Source organism: Triticum aestivum, chromosome 7A, assembly GCF_018294505.1.
Source record: "Triticum aestivum cultivar Chinese Spring chromosome 7A, IWGSC CS RefSeq v2.1, whole genome shotgun sequence".
NCBI lineage: Eukaryota > Viridiplantae > Streptophyta > Magnoliopsida > Poales > Poaceae > Triticum > Triticum aestivum.
Window position 1 is genome coordinate 45929681 of NC_057812.1, and position 14936 is coordinate 45944616.

At 47.2% G+C, this 14936-nt stretch overlaps 1 protein-coding gene across 1 annotated transcript; it reads left to right on the plus strand.

The window, feature by feature from the left end:
* The first annotated feature begins 214 nt into the window (after positions 1-214).
* On the plus strand, positions 215-4661 carry LOC123149244 (uncharacterized). The gene is made up of 4 exons (XM_044568858.1): positions 215-364; positions 456-701; positions 793-880; positions 3844-4661. Exons 2-4 carry the CDS (start codon positions 456-458, stop codon positions 4539-4541), a joined length of 1032 nt encoding a protein of 343 aa, XP_044424793.1. The 5' UTR covers positions 215-364; the 3' UTR covers positions 4542-4661.
* Positions 4662-14936: the final 10275 nt, after the last annotated feature.

The window sequence follows — 14936 nt, forward strand, 5'->3', positions numbered from 1 at the left end:
GAGGAATTGAACCAAGATAAAAAAAGTCTGCCCAATTTTTTGAGCTCTCCTTTTGTTAATTATCAGTGGGAGATATCTGCAGCTCCCTTTTAAAAAAAATCACTGACTGCGTGTATTTTGTTCAGATTTTTAATTCCTTGAAATATGTTTTTTTAATTCTTTATAAAAAAAGGACTAGATGTATTTACAAGCGCTACATCGTCCCCATCCGATCTCCTGTAGTACATCGTCTCTCACGTGAGTGAGCAGTAGTGGGTCACGGCAGCTGTGTGATACTATAAAGGAGCGAGGAGCTGCAAGCCACAGCACTACATTCTGTGGAAGGTGAGGGCGAGGACAGGAGTTGAACAAGCGTCCGTGCTTGGTGTGTGCTCTCGCTCGCTCCTCTCGCACTACATTCTCATGCGAGTAATCATTTGGGTTACTTTTTTTAACTTCTTCCTCTTCTTTCTCAGATGGCTCGTGCTGGTGTTCCCGTTCCTCCCGTTCCCGATCCCGCCCAGTGCCATCATCCAAGTCTGGCTGCGCTTGCCGAGAGGGCTCGGCTTATCCGCGGGACCGGTCCTGTGGATGGAGCTGCTGTGGACTGGGTCTGCAACAACACCGCCGAGCATAACGGTGGGGGCAATGTGACGAATCGCCCGATCGACAACTTCCTACTGAAGTTGCCTGCTTTGTACTGCTCGGGATGCAGAAAGCTGGTTAGATTTCTTCCTCATACAACCGTTGTTCCTCTTACTAGTATTACCTAACCCATAATTAGCTCTTGACAAAAAAATTACTCCTATGCAGAACCCAGTAGGCTATCGGTGGAAAATTACGCAGTGCACCCTGGGAAGAATCGGGCTTGATTTCCTGATTCGCAATCAAGGCCCGCACAGTAAGTACTAAATGCAATTTTTTCATTCACTAGTTTTTACTAGTTGCACTACAACAGGGCTGAGCATTAAGGGCGTTCAAGCATTATAGAAAGCCGCCTCTTTTCTAAATCAACTAGCGATCATTGATCTGGTGGCCTGTCATGATAGCCACTAGCTAGCCCCTAGGTCGATTAAGAGGGGGGCCATGTGATAAACCTTGTGAATTCTTGCAGGTAGTAAATTGGTTCGTGTACTCTAGAGTTAGACTAGGCAGGGTCTTTCCCTTCGCGATTAACGTTAGCGTTTTTTAGATATGCCACGATAGTTCTTTGAAGGCGTTTTGGAAGCTTTCCAAGGCATTTTTTAACGCCTTGTAATATCTACTGTGCTGTACTAGTAGTTGAGACTCGGTTTCGCTGGGCACCGTAGACATCACGAGTACTAGTAGAGTAGTAGTGAACTTGTGGCCGGTGGTCTTCATTGATGGCGCGCTCTCCCCGCCGCCGGACATGGGCCTGAACCGGCGCGCGGTGGAGGAGAATGAAACGAGGCTGAAGCGGTCGCCTGGTCCAAGCTTGTCGCCACTAACCGGCCATGGGCCATGGCATGCATGCATGTAGGAGCTGCCTCACACAGCTCGCTCAACGTCTCTCTCTCCCAAACACACACGGAGTTTTGGCCTCGGGCATGTTCACACATGTGTGCTTTTCCTTTCTTTTTTTGGCGGGTGCTTTTCCATGGCATGTAGGAGTGTGTAGTTCTCTCTTACTAGTACAATATAAAAGGGAAAATATACTTTGTAGCGTGCACCCGGGTCTTCCCCCGTGGTGGCTGTACAGTGCGCTGCACCGCTATCTACTTTTTTCGGGCTACTAGGCTATAGGGCTGACAGACATGCATGTTTCCAAGCGGTACTACAGTTCACCTTTTTTCAACAGCCCTATTATACAACTTGTTACCAGGGATGACAAAGGTTTGACCAGCAACTAAGTAATTGTCGTCTGATAAACTCAGAAATTTTTATAATGAGCACATGTGATCTGGCAACTAATTCTCCCAAGAAAAAAGGCCACAACGTACACGTAATCTGGCAACCAGAGTTTTATTGGCAACTGAGTACACCGGTACTCTACAGCTAAACCACGTTTAACTTTTGCTAGTAAGCAGTTTGTACTATGGCAAGTAAGCATGTTTAACATGGCAACTAAGCACTTGTAGTCTGGCAAGTAAATTGTAATTTGACAACTAATAAGTAACTGTAATTGTCATTTTTTTAGTCTGGCACGTAAACTGTAATTTGACAACTAAGTAATTGTAAATTGACAACTAATCACTTGTATTATTTTTTGTAGTCCTGCAAGTAAACTGTAATTTGACAACTAATCACTTGTATTTTTAACAACTAAGTAATTGTAATTTGACAACCAATGACTTGTAACAACTAAGTAATTGTAATTTGACCACTAATACGTGCATGTTGTGAATGGCTGCCTTTTTCTACTGCTAGCGCTGCCACTGCATGCTCTCTTTTTTGTGATGCTTTGCATGTAAGCATATGCTGCCAGTCCAAACTGAAATTTTTTCTTTGAAAATTAGAATACATGCGGCACAGGCCTCTGCCACAGTTAATGTGCCTAGGGACTAGAGCGATTGTTTTCACGTCAAAAAGAAAGAGTGACTCCTTTATATCACGCGCCACATGCCTGTGCCGCAGCGACCGTTTTATATCGCCGATGCGCCGCACGGGAACGCACGCATGCGGCGCCGCTGTGCCGTGGCGTGCTGCATGCGGTGGCAGAGAACCCCAGAGGCGCAGCATAGGCCTGTTTGGATACTCTAACTTGATTAGAAGTTAGAGTTAGATTTTAACCTTGAACTAACTCTAAACTAACTCTAACCAAAGAGATGTTTGGATGACAGGGTTAGATTGACAATAAATGCTTTTTCTCAATCATTTAACTACTTTAGGCGAGCCCTGACTGAGAGCTGTGCTGGCGGTAGACGGGGACGCGCCCGGCAAGGAGCTGCGCTGGCTTATCACGCAGCTCGCCGGCCGAATCCGCCATCCCGACGCAAGGAGTCGCGTTGGCCGAGGCCGACGGGGACGGGCTGCGCAAGGAGCCGCGTTGGCCGAGACCGACGGGGACGGGCTGCGCAAGGAGCCGCGACTGCTTACCGGCGGATGGACGGACGGGGAGACAGGGGGTTGGAACGGGAGGATAGGGCGGGGCTGCTTACCGGCGGCGGACGGGAGTGCGGATATGGCGAGGCGCCTTCATGGGCAGTGCGAGAGGAAGGGAGGGAGAGGACGAGAAGCTTCAAGAAAGTGGGGAAGGATCTGCTGTGGGAAGAGCCGCAGAAAAAAAAGGTTCCAATTCTCTATCAAAACAAAAAAAGACATGCATATTCCAAAAGGCCCATCGGTCAATTAAACTAGTACTGCCGTACACAGAAAAAAGGACCCTGCAGTAAATTAAACTAGTGCTGCCGTACACAGAATAGGGTACTCGAATCCTATCCAATACAGTACACCCATCGGTCAATTTTTTTTCTCTTCGACCCTAAACCGATAAGTACTAGTAATACTTGGTTGCCAAGTTTAATAATTCGTAGTTTAAAATGATAGTTGCCGAGAATGATAGTTCGCAGATTACATGCAAACTAGTTGCCAAAATTCCCCCGCAAAAAAAACGAGTTGCCGAATTTAAAGCAGTATTTGGTTGTAGAATAAAGATGATTAGTTGGTTTATCCTTGATTCTCGGCATTAAAAAAACTTTAGCATTACTGTAGCGTACAGCAGGACCTCCACTGTAGTAGGTTTATCCCTGGTGTAGCCTAATCTTCCTAGCGTCCTCGGTAGCTTATCCAAAAAGATCCCTTGCTCTCCGTGTACTGGCCTATTAATCTATTTTTTTCCACTACTAGTGCTCATAATGTATCTTTTCCTTGCTTAATGCCTGCCGTGCTGTTCTATTTTCCTAGATACGTGCGTGGCCCATGCAATTCTTTCCGGCATGGATCTCATGTACAAGATCCACACAGCATATCAGTCGCGAGCTTTTGTTGGCCGTCCCTTGAGTATGCAAGATTTCTTCATGAAGTTTTCACACTTCTTCAAGGTATCCTTTGGGTACGAGAGAAACCCTGCCTTGGAGATTGACAGAGCGCTTTGTGTCATCTATATAGCACAACAATATGGTGTGAGGCTGAGTGCCCCGTCCCTTACCACCTGGTTCGAGTGGCAACAGGAATCAAATGACAAAGTGATGATGGGCTCTTTCTTTCATGTACCTTCAAACGACACGGAGCTCATCATCAGGTTAATAGCCGGTGGATACCCTCTCATCTGTGGCGTGCCTAGTGGGAGGACGTTCAAATTCACGAGTGCAGACGAGATCTACGATGGGGGCAGAGTTCCCACTAATCATTGTGTCCTCTTGATAGGATCGGGGGTGTTTAACTACCCTGGCAATCCAGACGCGATCCCTAGGCACACATTGGGCACATGGCCTTTGAACCGTGATGGTAGACGGGGACCTCGTGTTTGCCTAGGAGCAAGGGGTTCATGGGGGAGCCAAGTTCATGGAAGTTCCTCTCAGGAAGGTGGAGGCGGAGATTTCTATATCTGGGCTGACCAGATCGATAGAGTGATGGGGTTCCACATTGAAGGCATGTACTAGACCTTGTTCAATCTATTGGGTTTGTATCCATGCATCGAACTTGTATTACCATTTGTATTGAACATGTATTCTATCATTGTATCCATTTAAGTCTAGCAAATCAATGTCCTTAACTGCTGAGTAATGTTTAAGTAATCTTGGTTCATTTTGAAACTTCTGTGAGGCAACACAATTGAGAATATTTGTGTCTATTTTGGATCAAAAGTTCACTTTTCTTGCTACAATTGTATATTCCCTTACAGTTGCACCGTAAAATAATCTGCATAAAACAAAATAAAGACGGATAGGCTAGGGTGTAGGAGCTGAATCGCTCAGCTCTCTCTCTCTCTCTTCGCTCAATCTCTCTTAGCTTTTTTGTGAACACACACATGCACACAACCAAGGAAGAACACCAAATGGCTTTGCCCAAAAACACTATCTTGGTGAATACAGAGACTACATATTGGTGCTGCCCTCACGGCTGTCATTTCTCCTCTCTCTATTTCTCTTATAGCAAATCAGATTACATGCGTGAGCTAACAACTAGACTCACGATACCTACCACTAGGGGTGCAAAGCGGCATCCTGAGAAGTCCCACAAAAGCGCCAGCTAGTACAAATTACTCTAACTCACTCTGATCCAGCTAAAACAGATTTTTCACGTTTTGAACTGGAAGCGGATTGGGCGCCGCCCTGCATCCCTACCTGCCACCATTAATCCACTAACTCACGCACCAACTAGACATGACCACTTCTCATTGCTAGAATCACTCTAGGACTCGCAGGTTGCATGCATATAGCTAACTAACTTGACTACAATTTACACCAGGACCTCTTCTTCATGTCACTAACTCAAACTTATGCTCAGCCATGCACACATCCAGACCGGCTACGCCCACGACTTGGACTGAGCACAGCACAGATGTCCATATAACACACCTAAATACTTACATGCAACTACAAGATATCAAGATTAATGCTAACATAGGGCAGGCAAAGTTCGACCAAATATAGGATTCAGAAGCAGCTAAAGCATTTTGGTTATGATCATCACCAGCTCTTCTCACAAGTTATGTAAAACATTTTTATACCACTGTAGTTAATGGCCACATGAAAAAGTAACAGAGGTATGATACCTTGGGATGGAGAAAAGGTAACATATATGCTGGAAATCTAGCACAGGAGGTTATACAAGTTATGGTATATCCTGCACAGAACTATTTCTCAACTGCTAACCTCCTCCTTACAAGTGCTACCTCGTAAGGTTCTTGGGTTTAACTATTTAAGCCAAAGTAGAAATATGCAATACTAAGCAACGAGAAAGAATTTCAACATAGAACGACGGCAAATGGCATATTTCCAAATGCTGACCTCCTCAACAGGATGCATTTGTTTAGCAAGGTCTTCACGAAAAGGGTAATGTTTTGCACGAACATCACATATCTTCAGAATTTTGGCTTTCACAATCTCCCCAGAAAATGTATTTTTGGAAACCTGCATTGTCATATAAAAGGTGTCAGATAAGCATGTTATGAAAGATGGTAAATGTAACTTCAGAACTAAACAAACATTGGGAAGAAAACTATGTGACAGCAAGCATTATAAACTTCTCCAAGAATTTACTATTTGGGAAAATTCCAGTTTTTTACACACTAGGATGAGGATATGCGGTGCTAGAGAGGGGATTCGACCCCAGGATCTCTTGCATGAGAAGGATGTAGACAACCAATTCAGAGACTAGATCAATTTCGATAGACTGCGGGTTCGTGGGTATCTAAACTATGCAGAAGCAGGGCCTGAGCAATGGAAACATGACGGAAGTGCCGACGACAGCCTATATGTAGCATAACGCCTTGCCCTCCGGCACTAGCCTACATAGGGTAACGCCCCACACCAAGACGCTACACTACAGAGAATAGCGCCTGCCTTTCAGACAGGTGTTACACAAAAGGGTTAGATCTGTGCATTTTTTTCATCGGAAGTTTCTTATTTAAATACCTTTCGCCTCTAGGTTATTTGTGTCCTAAATTTTGCATCGTCTAGCTGGGGCCTAAGGATACCTACAGGTCCTGACAATGATTTGCAGTGTGATAGTAGGTGACAAAAGCTAGAAAACAAAGGGCTCCTGTGCCCAGGAACACAGATGAGGAGTAAACTACAAAAATCATCCCACGCTTTGGAAGTTATTTGTGACACGAAAAAACTTGATAACCATATGAAAAACCAGAATCTTTTCCCTACCATAAGGCTTTGGCACATCCAAACGAAACTACAAAAGCACCGGAACCTCACAAGAAAATGCTAGAAACCCGAGAGGAAAAGAATCAGAAGGAAGTTTAAGCATGTTATAAATCTTACTAAGCCCGCGCAGCAGACGACAGCGGTGGGGCGTTCGCTGCGCAGCGGCATGGTTCCTCGGTAGCGGGAGGCTCTCGTTTCCCCGGCTCGGTGGCCCACCGCGACAGCTCCCCTGTGTGCGGCAACGGCGGCTCCGTTCATGGATCTGGCCGGTATGGGTTAGGAGGGGTGGCGGCCCTCCTTCCCCTTGCTCATGGACGGCGTGGCGACTCCTGTGGCCTGATGGTGGTGGCAACCTGGTGATTGGCTTCTCCGCCGACGCCCCTTGTGCTGCAGCAGCAGCTCCCTGTGTGCGGCAGCGGCGACCCCTGGCATGGATTTCGCGCATCCGAATTTGGCAGACACGGGTGTAGGGGTGGCAGCCCTTCTGCCCCTGCTCGTGGGTGATGTTCGCACCTAAGTGGTGGTTGCCTGCTGTGTGCGGTCCCTTTGGCTGCCTGAGGTGGGGGGATACGAATCTGGCTAACGGCTAGATTTGACTTGTTGGCGTTGCTCTGGCTGCCGGTGAGGAGTGGATTGTGGTGGCTTGAAGGTGCTGTGCGTGGGGGTGCCGGTGGTGCCGGGTGCTCTGGGCAAAAGTTTGTCGGGTTCTTGCCGACTGGCGACATCGGCGGCCATGGGCGTCGTTTCACCTCCTTGGAGATGCCATCGTGGATCCCCGTGTCCGCCACCCTCGGATCTTGCTCTTCGAGTGAAAGCCTAAGGCCAGGTCGGGCGACCGCGTCGTCATCATTGCTTCCCTCTTGGAGGCGTCACCTTAAAGAGCACTGGATCCCGTTTGCACACTCCATGGGCTAGACGCTCACGACATTGCGGTCGGCTGGTGTCTGTCCGGCGGTGTGGATGTTTGCGCGCTCCATGGGCTGGACGGTCACGACATTGCGGTCGGCTGGTGTCCATCCAGCGAGGTGGATGTTTGCGTGGCTTCTTGTCTGGCAACGATGGCGGCTTCGAGTTGAGCTGGTTTGCTAACGGGTCTTGGTAGTCGGTCTCTTCCGATGTGTTCAAGGGGTCACCGTGTCTCGCTTTGTCTTCCTGAAGTCGGAGTTGTTGAGGAGGGGCCCTTGGGGTGACGATGACATGAGACGGGTGGTCGGCTCTGGCGCTGGCTCGGCACAAGCCCAACGCTTTTCTCTTGCTATGCTTGTCAATAGAGTCAAAGTTGCCTGGCCGCCGACGCGTGCGGCTGACTGTTTTGCATCGGTCGGCACAGGCCTCGACGCTTGTTTGCGGCGAGGGCTTCTTCGATGGTCGTCGGTTGTGGAGTCGGAGTCGCCTCGTGAAGGCGTGACGATGATGACACTTGGTTGCAACCTCATCGATGCTTTTCTCCTCGGTGGCGTGTGTGCGTTCTTGTGTCGGTTGCTAAGTCGCCCAGTGCCTTGCTTTTGCGGGCGTGATGTGACGGTTTTCACCCGGGTTTCCGTTAATTAACCGGGTAGTTCTCTTCGACCTTCTAATGAATCGGGCCCTAAGGAACCGCGTTTCAAAAAAAACATGTTATTCTGACTTACTAGTATTTGGTAGGAGTAAAACATTAGCTACTTTGAGAGGACGGTTAGCTATGATCCTCGTCCTCTCAAAGTAGCCTCTCGTCGGTTCTTGTCTGAACTTACTCTGTACGTTTGATCCTATCAGCATGCTGCTTTCCACGACAGTAGTAAACGCATAGTAGTGCTGAAACAAACATGATTTTTCACCTTTTTGCCCGGTGTTGCTGTAGTACTTGTAGCACAGAAAGAATATGAGCTTTTGGCAGCATAGCACTAACTCAGCTACTCAAAATTAGCACTACTGGTCCACGAAGTCCCCTCTTGTCGACTGTTAGAGGAAATCTAATGTGGCCCGGCCATGTCTGTTTGGGTCGCCGCGGACAAAAACGTCGGCCCAAAGCGCGGACCCAAACCCAAAATGCGTTCGCTTCGTGTAATTTGGGCCTAAAATGCGTCGGCGCGGACACGAAGTGAACGCGCTGCGCGTCCTCTCGGTGTCCGCAGCGGCCCCACATGTCGGCCATCCAGCCACTGAAGCGGTCAAATTTACGGCGTCCACCTACTGCGGGCCCACGCGTCAACTAGTGGAAGCGTCGGGAGGCTGTCCTTTTTAATCCACGCGTGCGAGGAGTGGGGGCTGGCCTCATCCACTTCCACTGCCGTCCACATCTAACACCCCCCCCCCCCCCCGCCCCCCGCGCGTGCTCCCTCGTCGGTGACAACCAAACCCTAGCCATGAGTTTCTTCGACGGCTCCGGCAAGAGCAAGGGGAAGGTCACCCCCGACGCATCCTCCTCCGCCGCCATCGGCGCCTGCCCGCCCTGCCAGGCAGCACCTGCACATACCGATGCACCAGGCGCGGCAGCACTGGCTATACAAGCAGCCGTTGCCGTACCCGGACATCACGCTGCCGCACAACTGGCATCTGGATCCGCAGCAAATCACGGTACCGCGGTAGCAGCAAGCGCACACCGAGGAGGTGCACAGGCGGTGGGAGATCCTCACGCCGGAGAAGCGCCGGATGCGAGCATACGCGCCGGACTCTCCCAATTGGGAGGTGTGGTTTGCCCTCGAGCATAAGGAGCAACACCGCGACGGCGTCCAGCAGCACCACACCAACTCTCCACCGACGCCCGTGGTCAAAGCCAGAGGAGGCTGCATACCAGGCGGCGGCCATGCAGACCTCCATCGAGGAGCGTCGCAAGGCGGAGGCGAAGGATGCGTACTAGCAGGCGAGGCTGGCGAAGGCCCTCGCCCTCTCTGCGGCCGGCGACTGCGAGGTGCCGTCGCCGCCGCCGAGGCTCACCCCCTCCCCCGACACCTATAAGGGCGAACCACCGCCGGCAGAGCCGACCGAGCGGCACGTCTGGACCGGCGAGCTGTGTGAGTGCTCCCAGCCCCCCAATCTAGCTCGGCATGACGCCGACGCAGGAGGCCGCGTACCTCGAGCATTGGAGGCAGCGCGCTGGCGGAGGAGCTTACCGACGGCGAGTGGCTAATGCAGAGGGAGCACGAGGAGGAACGTCATGCCGCACCGAAGCAGCCCAGCAGCAGGCGGTACAGCAGGGCGACGTGGCCCGAGCCTAGGAGGCGGCATTCCCTTGGGCTGGCTCGTCGCCTGAGTTGGTCGACCTCACCAGCATTGGTTCGGACGACGAGGACGCCTAGGGCACCATGCACGGCGGCACGGAGTTTTTTATTTTATGTTTAATTAACGTTTTAATGTAAATGTGGATTTTGGCAAGCGGTTTACCGGTTTTAATGCTTATTTATGTTTAAGTTAGAATGTGAAAGCTTTTTTTAACTCGGTGTTTAAAAAATATGGGTCGAGCCAGCGTTGGGTGCAAGCGCCGAGCTAAATGGAAAAACGGACACTGGTGTCCGCGCGGCTGCCCTAAATACCTTCCCTGTTTGGGTCGCCTGGTTGGAGTTGCTCGTTCTTACCCTAGATCACAAAATACCTTTCCTGTTGTCCCCGTCTATTGCCGAAGAGTACAGCGGGGGTTATTACTTATTAGTAAGTATTACTCCCTCCGTCCTATAATGTAATGTAAGACGCTTTTCCATACTAGTTTAGTGTCAAAAAAGTCTTACATTATGGGACGGAGGGAGTACATTTTTCCCCACAATATCTGATATTCATTATTCTAAGGTAGCCAGGTTATTTGTAATGTACAGTTTTTCTGACAAAACTAGTACTGCATGTCCTAATCAGCCTACATTACAACGTGTTTGCACTGGATTTTTTCTTGAGTCAGATTCTCCAGTTTTGGTCCTTGCTACCATGTACTGTAATTGAGAGGTTTCCATCTTGTTATGGTGCTTATAATTCATAATGCAATCAATTTACTAGATGCTAATTTTTAGTACGTAACTGAATCAAAATTCTTGGCAGCATAGTACTACTGTATGCATGTGTTGGTTGGATTTGTTGTCGTGCTGACTTTGCTTGGACTAGTCTTTCGAGCATGCATTGGTTGTTGTACTAACTTTGCTTGGACTCGGTCTTACTTCATTAGCTAACATGCACATAGCTCTAAAATCTGTTATCGATAATATGGCTAGAGATAGATACGCTAAACCCTATGAACTAGGAATCATAGTAGCTTGAAAATGATATCGAATCCAGGAACACCCTCTCATGACTCCAGGATGATCCTAGGATTGTCAGCATAAAATCAAAACATGTCGTCCTAATAATCAATTAACCCAAGTAAACAGTAGGAAAGTCATAACTGGAAGTCTATCATCACACCAAAATCATAACAGTTGGACCATCACATAATCAACCACGGCTCGATGGCCGGCCCGCAGAGCAGCCATAGCTCAAAGGCTAGGTCCAAGAGCAAGTGCGCAAAGGGGACACCAAGGAAAACCATGAACTTACCGGAACAGTTGTAGCCGGCCCGTCGCACGGCGGGAGGCCCACATGCACCGAAACCGAGCATTCAACAGCTCATGTGAACTAGGACCAACCTGCTCATAAATCAAGATTAGTTCCTGCCAAAAATCCTGGATAATGAGAAAGATAAAATAAGGAATACATCAAAAACAAGACAGATGCATAGTAATTCTGAACACAAAGACTTCTGCAGAAAGGCAGGAGTCATGGGAAAAAAAGATTTTGAAGAGCTTGACTTCATCCATGGATGGAGCAAAAACAAAAACGTTTACAATTTAGCCAGCGATCTGGAGGCTTCTTCCATACTCCCTCCGTTCCTTAATGTAAGGTGTATTAGTTTTTCAAAAAGTCAACCATTGTCTATGTTTGACCAACTTTATAGCAAAATCTATAAAGATTTACAATATTGAATATTTAAAATATAGAAATATATTTCATGGTGAATCTAGTGATAATGATTTGGTATTCTAGACATTGATATTTTTGTCTAAAAACTTGGTCAAAGTTAGAGAAGTTTGACTTTTTGAAAAAATTATACACCTTATATTTAGGAACGGAGGGAGTAGATAATAAACTGAAATTATAAGCCAAGAAAGAAACCAAACTTAGTAGCATGACAAACTGAGAAGGTGCAAAATGAGAAAAAAGGACACATAAGTGGAGTAAAAACACTGAACACAACAAAAGAAGATGTGGCTATACAACAAGAAAGGCAAGAGCTTTGGTGAGGGTAATGAATGCATCTAGCATGGGATATTGTTAAATAGCAAAAGACCAATTATAAATATTCTTTTACATTGCATAACTAGGATTGCATTACTTATTACTTCATTTGTCATTATACGATACATGATAAAATCAGAGCACAATGAGAACATAATCAAAGCAGAATAAAATACATCATAAAATCACATACAAGATCGAGCAAAAGAGTATGATAGCAGTTAGATGCATCAGATTGACACCATGATTTTCTCAAAAGGATGAATCCTACTACAAACATTGTTTGGATCAACTGAGAGGGAAAATGTTTTCGCCTGTACACCAAGCAGCCTGATTTTGGTGGGGGTGTACCTGGCCATACCTCGGGCCGGGCCGGGCTTCGGGCCGGGCCTAGCCAAGCCCGACGCAAAAAACCCAGGCCCAGGCCCAGGCCCGGCCCGACCAACGGGCCTGTTTTTTGGGCCCGAGCCCGGCCCGAACACCTAAAAGCCCGTCAGGCTTCGGGCCGGCCCGGCCCGACCTTCAGGAAAGCGCAAAAATGACGGGCCCGGGCCCGGCCCGGCCCGACCTTCGGGCTCAAAATCTAGGCCCGAGCCCGGCCCGGGGGCAGCGTCGGGCCAGGCCGGGTCGGGCTTTTTCGGGCCGGGCCGGCCGGGCCGGGCTTCCCATGGCCAGGTATAGGTGGGGGTGATGCGAAGACGGTGGAGGAGGAAGCGGTCGCACCTCTTGGTCTTAGGCGGCGGCGGCCATCTTGATCTGTAGTGCACACCTTTGTGCTGGCAGTATGCCAACTTGGTTGAACTCGCCCGGGAGCTTGCTGTCCGTTGCCATCTCACACTCACCTTACAACACACGGATACCCACTTGCGTCTTGTTGTCAGCGGCAGTTGGGAACACCTGCAGTTGAGAACATACATAGTTTAGTATGCTGCCAAAACAACATGGACATGGCAAGCAAGCTAATACAGATCAATGGAACAAATCGTAAAGTTCTTCCATTGTACTCCGAGAATGGAAAAACTTAATGTTCTACTTATTCCATCCCAAAATTCTTGTCTTAAATTTGTCTACACGCGGATGTATCTAGTCACGCCTAGTGTTAGATACAACCGTATCTAAACAAATCTAAGACAAGAATTTTGGGACGGAGGTAATATTATGAAAGGATGAATCAGTAATGCTACGGGGAAGCCATGCATGACATCAGAAGGCACAGCCATAGCTAATGCTAATCAATTGCGGAATATGCTAATCATAGCTAATGCTAAGAAACAGAGCTGTGAGCTCGCTACTGTGTTCTCTGTTTACCCCACCCATGGGCATGAAAAATTGTATCAAAGCCACTGATCTTTATTAATCTAAAGCGTGGCGTATGATATCAGAACGGAAGAATGACAGTCCATACTCGCCTACATCACATGAGGAATACAGAAACACAGTAATCCTGGCCACTAATGTAAAGGGCATGCCTTTTTAGGGAGATAAAAGTCAAATACTACTAGGCGATTAATGAGACATCGAACTGTACGCCTGTACTCGATTTGGGTCAGATTTCAAATAATCCGCCGCGGGTGTTTCACTTATTCAGTGCCGGAACTTGCAAAAATTTAAACTTTCAGGGCTTTCGAATTCCTGAAAGGTCCACGAAATTGAAGTTGATACTTTTTTTGAAACTTTTGGTGCTTTTCATAAATTCAAACTTACAGAAAGTTGAAAAAAGTAAAACTTGGAACTTCTAACGTAAACTTCCGTCCAAACTTCAAAAAAATAAACTTTTGAGGTTTTCAAAATCCTGAAATGTCCAAGAAATGAACGTTCATATTTTTTTTGAATTTTTTGGTGCTTTTCATAAATTTGAACTTACAAAAAGATAAAAAAAAATCTAAACTCTAGAAATTTTGGAACTTCTATTATTTTACCAATCGGGAATACAGAAACATAGTAATCCTGGCCACTAATGTAAAGGAAATGCCTTTTACAGAGAGAGAGAGAGAGAGAGAGAGAGAGAGAGAGAGAGGAGGGAGGGGGAGAAGGAGAGAGAGAGCGAGCGGGAGAGGGAGGGAGGGGGCGGGAGAGGGAGAGAGAGGGAGGGAGGGCCGCATACTAGGTAGTTGTTTTGCTGAAACAGATATCATCCCAGGAACCTACAGAGTAACATCAGTTTAATTTTTGTGTCCTTGAAGATAAGGAGGGTTCAGTTTGATTTCACAAGCTTATTTCAGACTAAACGGAGTTAACCCTAGCTAATAGGTCTCTTTTGTCTTCCTAAAAAGGGTTATTCAATGTTAGGAACAACTGATTTTAGGAGCATAGAAACCCATGCCTCCTAATCCAACTAATGTCCTCCTATTTATTCTGAAAGTAGCTCAATAGACAACACAGTTTTCAGGTCTCTAAACTCGTGCTTCCACCGCTATATGTTGATTTCTGATGCAACATAACCAGTAATCAAGAGATGTATGGTAAGTACAAACTTAGTTGACATGTGTAAAAAAATCATCACACATTATGTACAGATGATTTCACGATAACATTGTCGAACAAGAAAAACAGTATTTCTTAAGCTCAAGAACCGAGTGCTAGCTCGGTTGGCTTGAAGCTCACAGGTGTGAGCTCACCCACCCACGTTCGATCTACATGGAAGACGCATTTCTATGTAACTAACAGGCAGTTAAAGGAGGGGCTCTTCCCCTTTTAGCCAACATATTTTTTAATTCTTAAGCTCAACTTAATAACAAATGTTCAACAACTTACCATTTCATTTTGGAATTCTCTGTTAGTATCTACATGCACTGCCAAAGCTTTGGCAAGTAAAAAACCCACAAATAGAAAGAACATGTATATAGGATTCCCGCACAACAGAACAAGAATGACAAAACCATGTTCATAGTTTTTAGTTTGTGTAAGAAGAGTGATTGGTTTGATACCAATATTTGGCAT

Bases quoted from the DNA above. Each gene is read 5' to 3' on its own strand.
- LOC123149244 (XM_044568858.1), top strand. From the start codon at position 456: ATGGCTCGTGCTGGTGTTCCCGTTCCTCCCGTTCCCGATCCCGCCCAG. The intron at 702-792 runs GTTAGATTTCTT...ACTCCTATGCAG, and splicing joins GCTCGGGATGCAGAAAGCTG to AACCCAGTAGGCTATCGGTG. The intron at 881-3,843 runs GTAAGTACTAAA...CTATTTTCCTAG, and splicing joins TCGCAATCAAGGCCCGCACA to ATACGTGCGTGGCCCATGCA.